The sequence below is a fragment of the Rhinolophus sinicus genome, linkage group LG01 (genome assembly GCF_036562045.2).
Source record: "Rhinolophus sinicus isolate RSC01 linkage group LG01, ASM3656204v1, whole genome shotgun sequence".
NCBI classification, from domain to species: Eukaryota; Metazoa; Chordata; class Mammalia; order Chiroptera; family Rhinolophidae; genus Rhinolophus; species Rhinolophus sinicus.
The window spans coordinates 100590524-100604581 of record NC_133751.1 but is presented as its reverse complement, the minus strand read 5'-3'; the positions used below and the strand labels follow the sequence as shown (position 1 = coordinate 100604581).

Sequence of the window (14058 nt, the reverse complement as noted above, 5' to 3'; positions counted from 1 at the left end):
AAACCCAACTGCAACGGTTCTAATTCTACCTTCTTTACGTACCGTGAGAGGACCATGGGCAAGTAATTTAACTTTTCCGTGCCTCAGTCTCCATAGCTGTAAAAATAAGGACTTCATGGAGTTTGTATGAGGATTAAATGAAATTTAAATATTTAACGGATGCAGAGGGCACCAAGAATCTAAATAATATACTGAAAATTCATTCTGTTTTTCTGTCAAAGCCACAAAACCATTGTGAGACCACTAAGAAATGCTTCCCTAGGCTGATTCGGAATTCTAGGTGAAAAAAGTGTAATTAAACTTTATGTTTAATTCAAGCAGTTCAGATGAATTATTATAAGTACAGTGATGTGGGTTTTTGGTTCGTTTTTTAAGTTCCCCGAACCCTTGGTTTCTTTGAGAGTTTGTTCCCACTGATGCTGCCATCCGCCCGAGAGTCCCCACCCAAATCCCTGGGTGGGGAGGCGCGCGGACCCCGGCAGGTGCCCCACCGGACCACGCCCGGAGGTGCCGGGGAGCTGGAGCCCGAGCCCAGCCCCAGAGGCAGGGACGCGGAGGGGCAGCCAGGGTTCCTCGGTGCCGGGGGCCGCTGCCCCCGCGGGCCCTGAGTGGGGAGGCTGCGGCCAAGCGCCCGGAGCGTGCGTGGCCACGTGACGGCCGCTATAAGAGCGCCCCAGACGGCCACTCCGCTCCCGCCGCGCCTCCTCACTGGCCGCGCTCCCTCCCCGCGCCCGGTTCTCCCGGCCACCAACCTGCGGCTGCGGCGGCCGCCCGCCCCCCGGCAGCACCATGGCAGGTACGCGCCGCGCCGCCCACCGCCCCCGGGACCTGCGGCTCCCCGCCCCGCCGCCTCTCCTGTGCTCCCCGCGCCTGGGCGCCGGGGATTCCCCGCAGGACGAGGACCGCCGCAAAGTTGCAGGCTGGCTGCGGCCGGGCGTGGCGCCTCCTGCGTCAGCGGCTGCCCGGCCGGCCCGGGCCCGGAGCGCCCCGGAAGCCGGGACGCAGTAGTGGGAGCCGCCAGGCAGAGCCTGGGCCTCCGCCGAAGCCCCCGTTCCTGCTTCCGTCTCCTTGCCCTTCCTCCTGCTCTCACGGTGAAGGGCGGACCGGCGGGCGGAGCAGCGGCGTGGGGCTGAGTGGGGGTGGGGAGCCGCTGCCCGGGCGCCAGTTCCGAGCCGGGGGCGCGGCGGGTTTCAGGAGCCGCCCCCGCTACCCGCAGGCAGGAATGTTTGGAGGGGCGGCGGCGAAGCAGGGATCCTGGCGGCCCCGGCCCGGCTCTTCGGCCGCCAGCCCGGCCGCTGGCTGTCACGCCGAGCCTATTTTTAGGCCGGTGTGGCCGGGTTTCGGGAAGCCAGAGCCCGGCGAGCGCCTCCCGGGAGCGGGCCCCGCGCGGTGGGAGGGCGCCGGCCCACTTGTTGCAAGGTGTCCGGGCCGCAAGGCGAATCTGCCCCGGGACCGCAGTGTCTGCGGTACCTGCTCCTTCCCGTGTTGTTGAGACTGATAGCAGGGATATAACAGCGCACCAACTGTAAAAAGTGCAGACGCACCCCATCGCTGGGAAGGTGGAACTCTCCCCAGCTGTCATAGGTCTTTCCTGTCTGTCTGGAGTGTTTGCTAGGTCTGGCGTTCTAGCCCAGGTTCCTAAACATTTGTCACCTACTTCGTCTTGGAAGTCATCAGTGGGGTTGCTTCCCGAAATCCTTGTGTCCTACTTTCCTTATTCAACTTGCCTTCATGATCCCGGGAATCTTTACAGGGTTTGAGTTAAAACATCACTCATTGTGCCCCAGATGAAGTACCCTTGGGGCAGACCGACTGGCACGTTGCCGTGGAATGATGGGTTGAATGAACAAGTACAGAGGTTGATGGGCATGGCAAGTGACAGGTGTCACTGTTCTGAGCTTTCCTAGAGTGTGACTGGCTGGGAAGCTGGTGTTCCTCCACGGATGGGGAACCCCCGTCTTGCCACAGCTTAATAGTGGGCCTGCCCTGGAAGAGAGTCTGGTGCTATGTGTGAAGATGGTCTTCAGGTCACGCTGGGGATGTGCTGGCCCACGTGACAACCAGGATTTCTTCTCCCTTCTCAACGGAATTGCCACTGCCTCTGCCCTCCACGTTGGAAAATGGGCAAAGGGAGAATGAGGACACCTAAGACCAAAAGAGAGTGACTTGGTGACAAAATGTCCCAACTCCCTGCTTGGGCAACAGTGCCCCCAAGTGACCCCTGCCAGAGCTTGATCCTAAGTGTCCTGTATATTTGGATGCCCCCCAACTTACTCATGTTAAAATCCCTTCAGAGACTAAGTGTGCCCCAGAATCATCCCAGGGAAGGATTGGAGAAATCCTAGAGTCTGGCCTCGTGCTTGGGAGGGTGGGGCTTGTCCAGTAGGAAGAATAACCCTTGTGTTTGCCTTTGGTCCCAGCAATTAAGTAATTATTGGAGAGAGAGGTGGGGGAGGGGGGATAATATAGGTTGGGTGCAGGGTAAGGGTACTGCTTGCTTCTCCAAGGACAATGAGGCAGGTGAGGTGGTCCCTAAATCTATTTAACAGCAATTGGGCACTATTTAGATAAAAGCATTAGGAGGGAAGGCCTCTCTTGGGATGTGATATTTGAGCAGAGACTCAAAGTGACTCTAGAGGGGTGGCCTTTGCTCCAGGTTGAGGAAACAATAGCAAAAGTCCAAGGCTTGACAGAAATTAAGCCTCAGAATGAAGAATATGGCCTCTGCTTTCAGATGCTCTCCATTGGGGTCGTGGGGTTGTTCGCTGGATTTGTCCCTGGCTGAAAATATTCCCTATGGTACCTTGTAGGAGAAATAGAAGTGGTACTTCTTGATCTCTTCATTACCACCTGTTAATTGCCTGAGGTTCACCTTCTGGGTTTTAAGCTAGTCTGAGAATTTAGTTTGTCTGGACTCTTAAATTAGGGTGGGTTGATAGAGGAGCTGATTTTTGCCAAATTACTGGGGATCCTGGGGTAGCTTTTTCTAGGTAGGACATTGTAATGAGCTTTTTTTTTTCTTTGTATTAAGATCAGGCTTTTGTGACACTGACCACAAACGATGCTTACGCCAAAGGAGCCCTGGTGCTGGGCTCATCTCTGAAACAGCACAGGACCACCAGGAGGCTGGTGGTGCTCACCACCCCGCAGGTGTCAGACTCCATGAGGTGAGGACCCTGTTGCTGTCTGGGGGGGATACTCTCACGTCCCTGTCCCTTTGCTGGCATCAGTGGGCAGTGAGGCCATACCCCTTCCAGGGTTTGAGCACCAGGTGGAGAAAGATGAGAGTTGCTGAGTGAAGGATTCCTGGATCTGAAACCTCTTCCTATGTAGCTTTGGAAGATACTCCAATCAAGCTCCCTTCTGTGAGGTGCTGTTCTGTCCGGTGCTCTTACTGATTCTCACGAGGAGTAGAAGGACTCTCCCTTAAGCATATCCTTTCAGGGTGACCTGAGTGAGGGATTCAGGCCAGGCATTGCCTTTATGTGGTCACCCTTCACATGTATTCCTTTCCCAAAAAGCAGCAGGGGCTACTTTGTTTCCTGTTTCAAACCAGGGAAACCTGAGGTGACTTTGAAAGAAAGTAGCAGTTTTCCCTACTGCCAGTGACCATTTGTAACTTAAAGATCTTTATTTACACTTTCATAAGTTAGTATATTTGCCAACGGACTTTCTGAACTTGGGTTGTGCTGTGAGAGCAGCCTGAGGAGCACAGGCTGCTTGTTGACTGAGTTAATTCACGTTGATTCATTGGAATTAAATTTTGCAGTGTCTGACTGAACTACCGAGTTCCTAATACTAACTTTAAACATATCCGGGCACACTGGCAGCTCTGTATTGTGTTTATTTTTGTGTTCTCCTATCCCTCTTAGAAATTGAAAACGCCTTTTTTTGTGTAACTTTTTTCAAAATATGTACACACATTCCAAGGACCTCTGAAAAGGAGGAGATAAATATACACGCACACTAACAACCTTGTTCCTAAAGGGAAATTTAGGAAAATGCCAAAAAGACCGTCTCCTCCTGTGTATGTCCTGATTTGTAGTCTGTTTAGTGAGGGTGTGTGTAAGAAGACAGATGCAGTCTTAGTTTCCCTTCCGCCCCTACCTCTTTACTGTGGCAAATGGTGCTGCTGACCATTTCTTTTTAAAAAGATCAAGTTTACTGTGTGAACTGGAACATATTTTTGTACAGCTCTGGAGACAAATAATACAATTCCAGTTTTGTTGTGCATGTGTGATATTGCAAACTTTCAGTGATGATGACCTGTCTTTATCGTGTCTTCCCTTAGGCTGAGTTTAGTGTCTTACCTAAATACCCCCCCTTAACCCACCTCAAGATTGCTTTCTAAAATAAATCTTTAGTTTACTTTGGGTGTGGAGAAGTGTTGTACCTCACAAACCAAAGTGAGTCTCGTTATGCTTGGTTGCTAAATACGTAATAAATGCTGATTATATTCTATTCTAAAAAATGACAACTGAATAACTGGGTCCTTTAACTTCTTTTGAGACACACAGGCAGTTCTTGGTCAACTGCTTTGGCAAAATGATTAGTTAGAGGCTTCACTGCAGACATTATGGGCACTTAGCATCATTTGTAAAAATATGTGGTAGTCAGCTTCTAATGAGATATCATTGTTAAACACATAGACTGTTGCAAAGGTGTACTCTTACAAAATGTGCATCACATTTTTACAGGCTACTTCCACAAGTGATACAATAAAAAAAAGAAAACTTCTTCTGTAATAATGTTTTAAGGCAAGCGTTTCAGCCTCACTGTAGACGGTTCTTATTATTTTAGTGAAGTTAACCGAACAAGCAAATGAACATATTTTGTCCTGACACAAATTAGTGCATATTTAAGAGATTATACTATCCCAAAGTAACCAGTTGTTCTAGTAGTTGATGGCTAGGCCAATAGGAATGCAGTCTTGCATTAGATGTCACTTGTTCAGAACAGATGCTAAGTGCTGTTTTTTGGATTTGATTTTGACAGAAAAGTGTTAGAGAATGTCTTTGATGAAGTCATCATGGTAGACGTCTTGGACAGTGGCGATTCTGCTCATCTGACCTTAATGAAGAGGCCTGAGTTGGGTGTCACCTTAACTAAACTCCACTGCTGGTCCCTTACACACTATTCAAAGTGTGTGTTCATGGATGCAGATACTCTGGTGAGTGTGGCTTTTATGGCTTGAAAGATGTGTATAGTAACTGTTAGGCATCTGAGAAACGCTGTCAAGATATGATAGTAAAGTTCAGGTACAACCACTGCCATTAAAAATGTCAGGTGATGAAAGAGACAAGCCTGCTTTCAGCTGTCATGTGAATAGTTAAGACCAGCAACAGATTGCATGTTTTGTGTTAGATAACTTCAGGAGAACGTAAGAAAGGTGTGCTGCAGAGAACGTTTCTGTAATGCTTTCGCTCTCCCCTCTTTGAATCAGGTCCTAACAAATATTGATGACCTTTTTGAGAGAGAAGAATTGTCGGCGGCACCAGACCCAGGGTGGCCTGACTGCTTCAATTCTGGAGTCTTCGTTTATCAACCTTCAGTTGAAACATACAATCAGCTGTTGCACGTTGCTTCCGAGGAAGGTAGTTTCGATGGTATGTATCTGTTATCGTTATACCTGATAAGCTGTCAGTAACTTCTGGGGGCTACTCTTCTTAGCGATATAGTTGCTGTGGTTCCTGGTGTCTGGAAGACAGCATTACATGAACTGCAACAAGCATTTTAAGTTGTACACTTTTGGAAATACTATCGTGTGGTTGTGTGTGCACGTGCATCCTTTTTGTATAGGTGTGTAAGATTACCCTAAATTAGGACAGGCAGTTTCACAGGTGTGTCCTTCTTTAATTGGCTCTCCTGTGTCTAAATTAGAGTGTGATAAGTGAACCACGATTATTCAAGAACTCAAAAGACGACCAGACAAATCAAAAACTTGAACAACAATCTGTAAATCTGAGTAAAGTCATGTGCAAGAGCTAACAGGAGCACCAAGTGTTGTCTCCATGGAAATTGAAGGAATAAACCTAATAATTTGGCTCTATTGTCTTGGGAGACATTAAAAAAGAAGATGGAGAGTTTCTGTGAATAATCTTTGCCTCCATGTTCTCATTCTCTGTAAGGCTGTACCTCAGATAGAGCTGGTTGTCTGCAGGGCCAGAGAGTAGATCATTGGCAAGGTCAGCGTCCATTTTCCATAAGGTGTGAGTGTGTCTGTAGCTATATGTAAATATAGAAAGGTGCTGGCGACTTGTGCTTTCTGGCCTCACATCCTTTGGAGAATTTTGATCGAATGAACTAATAGGTATGCTTCTATTTCAGGCCAGTCTCTGAAATAAAAAATAATAAGCCTTTTTTTTTTTTAAACAACAAAACCATACATAAGACAAAAATAGTTAATGTGCAGAAGCAGCTCTTTTTAAAAATTACTGTTGATGGATGTTTTGAATAAAGACCCAGTGCATCTAGGAAGGACGATGTACTCCAAGAAGAAGCCCTCTCAGCAGTGACTCACTGTCAGATACTCAGCATTATGGCAAAAGCCCAGGCCAGGGGCATGGGGCGGGCCCAGAGCCCTGAGCTCTGCAGCACACTTGGTACCAGGGGCCTCCTTCCGCCCCTTTCCCTCTCCAAGAGTAGACCTGAGATTTGCAGTGAGTTCATCTTTCAAAACTAGCAGAAACAGCCTTCCTCAATTGACTTAAGGTCAATCATGGGTACAGATACAAGGATTCATTTCCATTAACTAGTTAAAATTTAAAAATCAAAACCTCAGATTAAAACGTTTTAAATTAAAAGTGTAAAAGTTTACATGAAGTAAGAGATGGGAAGTTGAAACAATTTAAATTATCCATAACACTGAAATTGGGTTTTTGCGGTTGTTGTTTACAGAGATTGAATTCTGTTTAGTCACATGAGGATTTGGGGTATACAGCTATTTGAAATGTCCTTGAAAAGACTAAGGCAGTTTAAGTCTCAATCTTGTTCCACTATTTGGCTAGTTTATGTTCTATGCCAGTAGTTCTCAACCTGGGGTGATTTGGCCCCGTCTGGAGACATTTGTGGTTGTTAGAACAGAATGGGGAAGGCGCTGCTGACGTCTGGTGAGTAGAGGCTCAGGATGCTCCTGCATGTCCTCCAGCAAGGAGGAGAACCCCTCAACAAAAAGTTATCTGGCCCCTAATGTCAGCAATGCTGAGGTGGAGTAACTCTGCTCTCTGCCAGGACATTACATGCTCTGACACAGTGAGCAGGGATGTCTGAGCCATAATAAATGGCTGCATCTGACAAGAAGTGCAGTCTTGTTTTAAACAATCTTAAGTACGAAATACTATGCTGAGTGTTCAATGTGGTCAAGTACAAATGTTACTTCTTCACTTTACGGGCTTATATTTTAGCTCCCACTACTTTCCTTTCATATAAGGAGTGAAAGCTGTATTAGTATTTGAGTTAAAACATGTATTGCTTGTTTCTACTGCTTATACGGAAAGTTACCTTTGCATAAGCAGAAGATAAAAGTATTTTCAACAGAAGTCCAGTTTGTCTTCACCTTCCTGTCAGAGTCAAATTTGAAGGAACTAGTGTAATCCTGCCAGGAATTCAGTGTAAAGTTTCAATTCCAGTGAATGAATCATATTCTAAAGTAAATCCAGTGGCCTGAAATCTACATGATTGTGATATTGGTAAGATAATCCAATTCCTAATCAACAAGAGTATTAGATTTTGTTGTTGAGAGGTAAGAGTTTGGATACCAAACAGTAGTGTGTCATGGTTACGGTGTTAGAATCTAAAACTAATTAATTAGCTGTAGACACCAACCTGGATTGTCCCCCTTGTTCTACAATCATGAGGCACTAGAGGAGTTGATGAATCTGTTGTCAAGAAGCAAGGATGTGTGAAAAGTGCTCAACTAGAAAGCGCTTTCTGCTTTTTCAGCCAGAATCTGAAACCACTGAGATTTTCTTTGTGCCGGCTAGCACATGTCATCATCAACAGCAGGGTTTCCAGGAGCTGGCCTTCTGTAAGGTACTCCGTTTACTATTAGGTTGGTGCAAAAGTAATTGCAGTGCTTGCAATATTTTTAATGTTTTAAACCGCAGTTGCTTTTGCACCGACCTAATAGCTCTTTGGTGGTGAAGGGTTGAATTTTCTGTGAATAGCAATGCTTAATTGACCAAGTTGAAAATTTAACTGTGTAGATGGGAACTTCTAGTTATTCGCAATATGTCGTTTAAATTCAGCAGAAGAATAAAATAGGAGCTCTTAAATGAAAAATTGTTTTCATGTGATGTGTGGCTGAGCTTTACTCATGGGAGAACACTCCCTCCCTCCCATGGGAGCCTGCTCGTCTCTGGAAGGGTTTACAGTAGTCCCCCTTTACCCATGGTTTTGCTTCTGCAGCCTCAGTTACCTGTGGTCAACCATGGTCTGAAAATACTAAACATGGAAAAATTCCAGAAGCAATTCGTAAGTTTTAAATCGCATGCCATTCTGAAAAGCGTGACGAAGTCTCCTGCTGTCCCTCTCCGTCCTGCCCAGGACGTGAATCATCCCTTTGCCCAGCGTATCCATGGTCACGCTGTATATACCACCCACCTGTTAGTTACTTACAGACAGCTTGGTTATCAGATCACCTATCCCAGTGCCACTGGGCTTGGGTTCAGGTCACCCTTATTTTATTTAATGGTGGCTCCAAAGCACAAGTGTAATGATGCTGGTAATCTGGATGTGCCAACGAGAAGCCATAAAGTGTTTGCATGTATCCTCATGTATGTGTAGGAAAAAAGCATAGTATATACAGAGTCCGGTACTGTTTGCAGTTCCAGGCTTCCTCTGGGGAGCTCGGAACATATCCCCAGAGGGTAACGGGGTTACTGTACATCCTATTGAATCCACACCTGTGTGACACAGAGACTTACCGATTATGCTTAATATTCACAAATATTTCTCTGTGAGCTACATCCTTTGCTAATGGCAGTAACCTTGCTTTGCCACAGGTTTTCCATATAGCACCCAATTTTGTTTAGCTGTTATGTCATAGGCACTGAGAGGAATATTTTCAGATGTTTCCTTTCACTGTATCGCACATTTTGTACCCACAGGTATCTGCCCCTCCATCCCCAATTTTTAATGAGCAGGGTGCTTCAGTCCCAGCATTTTTAAACTGGTATTCAAGAAAACTGGTTTGCAGATGACTGTATCTCAGTCTGAATATCTTGCAAGTTCTGCTTAATCTCTTGCATACATTCAACAAAAACTGGTGGGGCCTGGTGTCCCCTGACAAGGCACACAGAATGCTGATGGCTGAGCATTTGCTCCTGCTTTCACAACTGTTCTCATGGGAAAGAATGTGGCTGTCACGCTTCTAATCACTAGTCCTCAATCACACCCTCCCTGCCCCCGCTCCCACCGCCTCTGGCCAAGAATAAAATCCTAATATGGCAAATTGTGCTAGGTACCTGGACTTCTTTTTTTTTTTTACCAGATATCTAGAGAATTAGAATGTAGAGCTAGTAACTACATACCTGAATTGTGGCTGGCGTCTCATTTCCCGTAGTGAAGTGTCTGAGTTCCTATACTGTTTGTATTTGCAAACTATCTTGGCACTTACTTCATAACTGAAGTTACATGTTTCCTGAAAGTTGAACAATAGCTGTTGTGAAATAGATGTAAGCTAACATTTTATAGAATGTGACAAGGTTAACTTCAGGACTTCTTATAGTGAGAGGCAAAGAGAGAGGTTGCGATATCATAGATGCTAATCAGCAATTTTGTCTGCACACACTCATGTGCAATGAAGCTGATGCATTTGGCACTTAATTTGAAAAAAGTCAATCTGAATGCAAGTTGAGGTTTTTCTTTTCCCTTGTGATTCTAAAGTATCTAAATTAAGAGTGCTTATACAGTTGAAAACAGGAGTTTAGTGTTTGATCATTGCCATGTATTAAATTTCATTTGTGTTAGTTTCAAAAACTTAAGTTAAAAAGAGGAATTCATATTTTCCAATTTGGAGTGTTCTTTTTTAGAAAAAAAATTGTTGGGATTCATTTTCATTACTGTAACCTATGTACCCTGAACTTTTTATTGGAGTAAAGAAATTTTGGTCTATGGTTGAGTTTTCAAAAAGTATGGGAGAGAATAAATTGGTGATAGAATATTAGGTATGGTTTTAATTTAAGCAGAATCCAAGCTCTGCTGTGAGAGCACTATACCTGCGTGTTCCATATTCTAATTCTAAGTGGTCACTGAGACTTAAACTGTAAGATCTTTTTTCTGGGCTTGGAGTTGTAGTAAAGCAGGAGAGTACAATAAGTTTTTTAAAAGATTTTTGTTTTTTTAAAGATTTTTAACAGAAAAGATGTGGCACTAAGTTCTATTAAAGTACAAAAATGGACCCCAGTGCCATTTTCCCTAATCTTTGTAGTCAGGCTTCAAACTGGACCTGCCCAAAAAAGGAATGAGGGAAGAGGTATTTCCAGATAGTACTTGTCCAAACCAAGTGTGCTAAGAATTTCAGGTCTGCCTCACTTGGTTTCCTGACTTGATAGGCTCTACGTGACAGTTAGCTGCCTGTGGTATGCTTGTCCTCGCTGCCCAAACACGAAGCTGCCCGTGGCCCGTAGGGTGTTTTATCAATTGCTTTGAAAATTACTCTGTTCTCTTGCATTTACGTCATGTTGATGGAGAGTTTGGCTGATAAGTATCTTGGATAAGTAAAGATGCAAAGCAAATTCATAACATGTAATAGCAAAATATATGAGCACACAAGTTTTTTCTGAAGAGCTATTTTTATCTCATTGTACCCATGAGTTTTCTTTTCTTTTCTTTTCTTTTTTTTTTTTCCACTTAGCCATCTGTTTGTCTCTAGTCTTGTAACCAGCAGAGATCACGAACCCTGTGAGAAATAGAGGAGGGACTAAAAGTGTTACATGTGTACAGGCTCTTAGGCTCATCATTTCACTTCCTTTTTCACTTATTTTTCAACAGTTCTGTGAGGCAGTCATTCATTCACTCACTCATTAATGGATTAATTCAACAGATATGTGTTGAGGGCCTGCTGCATAACCAGCCCTGGGAACCTGCCATTCTCAGAGCGCAGGGCAGCCACTGGCCCAGGGTCCCTGAGCTGGTGGCAGAGCCAGGCCTGAACCAGAAACTTTCTCGGCTCCGTGGCTGGGTTGTATGTGTAGTTTTTTTGTTGTTCTCTCCCAATTATCCCACACTGCAATGTTCACAAAAATGTGTCCCGTGAACGACACAGGGAAAATCTCTATTACACCGGCCTTTTTACAGATTAATTACTGAAAACTCATTTCTCTGAGAGCGCAGCTGATGCAGTCCTCATTTTGCAGATGAAGAACCAGAGGCTTAAATCTTCTATGTCTACAGCTGCTCGTCTCCTCTGAGCCACAACATCGTTTGAATCAGCAGCACAGTTGTCTTGCATTGTTTTATGGGTCTGGAAGTGTTCTTAGAAATAGTACCCTCGCCCTCATTTCTGTAGTCCATTTATTCAGTATTTCAAAAATTATTTTAGCTTCTCGTCTGGGCAAGATGCTAAATTTAAGGACTAGGAATAGACTGGTGAATAATAATACAGACTTTATCTCTGCCTGTCTAAAACTCATAGTCTATGAGACCTTCCAGACATTAACAACTAATCACACAATTAATTATGTAATTATGATTCTGATAAGTTCGGAGAGCTAAGGGAATCTAGACCAGCAGGACCTGCCTTAGGCTGAGAAAGTGAAATTTAAGCCAAGAATAAATGTTCCTTTGTAATGAATATAATTAATTAATAGCTGGATTATTAAGAATCTTTTCTCAAGATGAAAAATAAAAGCTAGGACATAAAATGGTAAAAATAAATCCCTTGTTCTGGCACAAATGGGTCAGAGCCAGTAAGATGCCGTGATCTGAGCACCAAGAGTCTGGATGGCCGTGAGCTGCTGGGATTAATTGGTGACCGTTATAAACCTCACAGAAACATCCCCAAGAGCGGGCCATTCATCAACTGTAATTTGTAATCCTTGGCGTGCTCGCTATAGGCAGGGATGATGATTCCTGCCAAATACGTTGTGGGAAGTCAGTGTTGAGGGGTGAGTCACATTTCCATCTCAGCACTTATCTCTGTCACTACTATAGCATGAAGCGTATTTGCTGGGTATCTGCCGCTCCGCCCCCTGATTAGATTGAGAAGCCCTTGAAACCTCCCTGTCCTTCTCATCATTTTACCTGTATAATGTTTATACCTAATTTATATAATTTTAGACATTTCCTATAGAAATGACACTTCTGAGAGTTACATTCTCTGATATAATAAAATCAAAAAGGAGTCATTTTCTAAAAGATTCTAGCCCAGTGCTTTCCACATGTTAACATGCAAACAGATTACCCGGGGATTAACCACGTGGATTCTGATTCCGTAAATCTGGGGGTGGGGCTGAGTCTTCTGCATTTCTCATGAGCGCTCAGGTGATGCCCGTGCTGCCAGGCCCTGGGTCACGCTTGGAGCAGCACGATTCTAGGGAGCACATTGCTGTGGCTGAGATCCTAGGGTTCCTGTTTAAATCAGAACGGCCCGCCCACCCTGCTGTCCGCAGTCGGCAAGCCAGCTGCCAGCCACGTGTGGCAGGTCGTACAGACTGCATAAGCACTGGACAAGGGCATGGATTTAAAACATAGCGCTTGACTTCGTTTCTCGCTCATAAAACAACAGGCCTGGTTTCTGATAAAGGCTGTCATGTGTCCATGGTTACAGGTTCACGACCCTGGTCAGTACCAAGTGGTTGTCAGGTTATTACGAGCACTGAGGCAGCCTGGAGAAAGGATGGTGCAACACCTGATATTTGCTTTTGTTCATAAAACAGGTGCCAATGGTCGCCTGTTCCATGTCCTTTCTCTCTCTCTCTCTCTCTCTCTCTCTCTCTCTCTCTCTCTCTCTCTCGCCTGTGTCATCGCCACACCCTAGCTGCTGGAGCACAGCTGCCAACACACCCTATAATCATGTTTGTTGTTCTGAGCTAATTGAGATTAAAAATGGCTTAACCTGTCATTAACCTGTCAGAATAAATAAAATTGCCCCTGGAAGTTTGACTGGAACGTACTGGACAAAAGTCCTGGGGTTGTTTTTTTGTGTGAAAATTCAGTGGTCTTCACGGTATCCTTGAGGGTTTTATAGCACAGACATCCTTAGCTTTGCTCTCTCCTTTGAACTGGGCTCTAATTTGGGACTTCCAAGGAGAGGCTATCGATAACACCGCACATAGATTTTTGTGATGAAGCTCAAACATTTGCCTGACTTGGATCATGCCTTTGGAAAAAAGGTGGTTAGAATGCTGAATTTAAAATTACTTAAGAAGCCACAGGCTTCTAGGTGGTATTTAATTCTATTTTTAATTCACAATTTTTGGCTAAAAGGTGACCCTTTGTGGTCACATAATGAGGTCAGTGACCACGGAAGGTTCATGGCCTGTAGTGTCCCCTCTGGAGGCGAGTTTGAGGGAGTATTTCAGGATCTGCGCGTTGAGTGGGCACTGTTGATTCACAAGTCTCCTGCCCTCTCTCCCACTTCTTGCCTGTATCCTATTCCAGTGCTTCTCGGCCCCACGGAGGCTCACAGCCCAGGGACTGAAGCTGTTTGTAGGGCACCTGAGGAGACCTGGAGATGGCCGGAGGCAGCCAGCCGGGGTTCTGAGGGATCAACGCTCTGTGTCTCGTTTCCCAGGCTCACATCATGGGATTGTGAAGTTCTGTTTTACAACTGCTGTTCTGACCTTCATGGAATTAGATTTCTTCACTGTATTCCATGTGGAAAATAGTCACTTTAAGTGGTACTGCTTAATTTGAAAAAAGGTCTTATAATGTGGCATAAAAAGAAACAACTAGAAAAAATATATAATGTGATACCCAGTTTTACAAAGTTCAAAACCAGCAAAACTACACATATTGTCTGAGGATTCCTACATATGTGATAAAATAAATGAAATCAAGACAATTACAAACAAAATTCATTATTAGTGGTTCCTTCTGGGGGAGGGGATAGTGAGG

At 44.8% G+C, this 14058-nt stretch overlaps 1 protein-coding gene across 2 annotated transcripts in view; it reads left to right on the top strand.

Annotated features, from left to right (window-relative positions):
• The first annotated feature begins 656 nt into the window (after positions 1 to 656).
• Positions 657 to 14058, top strand: part of GYG1 (glycogenin 1) — a 35975-nt gene continuing 22573 nt past the window's right edge. For both annotated transcript variants that reach the window (XM_074333901.1, XM_074333900.1), the window contains exons 1-4: positions 657 to 796; positions 3032 to 3167; positions 4996 to 5170; positions 5444 to 5606. In XM_074333901.1, coding sequence (XP_074190002.1) covers positions 790 to 796; positions 3032 to 3167; positions 4996 to 5170; positions 5444 to 5606 — 481 coding nt within the window. In that variant the 5' untranslated portion in view covers positions 657 to 789. The remainder of the gene's footprint in view (positions 797 to 3031; positions 3168 to 4995; positions 5171 to 5443; positions 5607 to 14058) is intronic.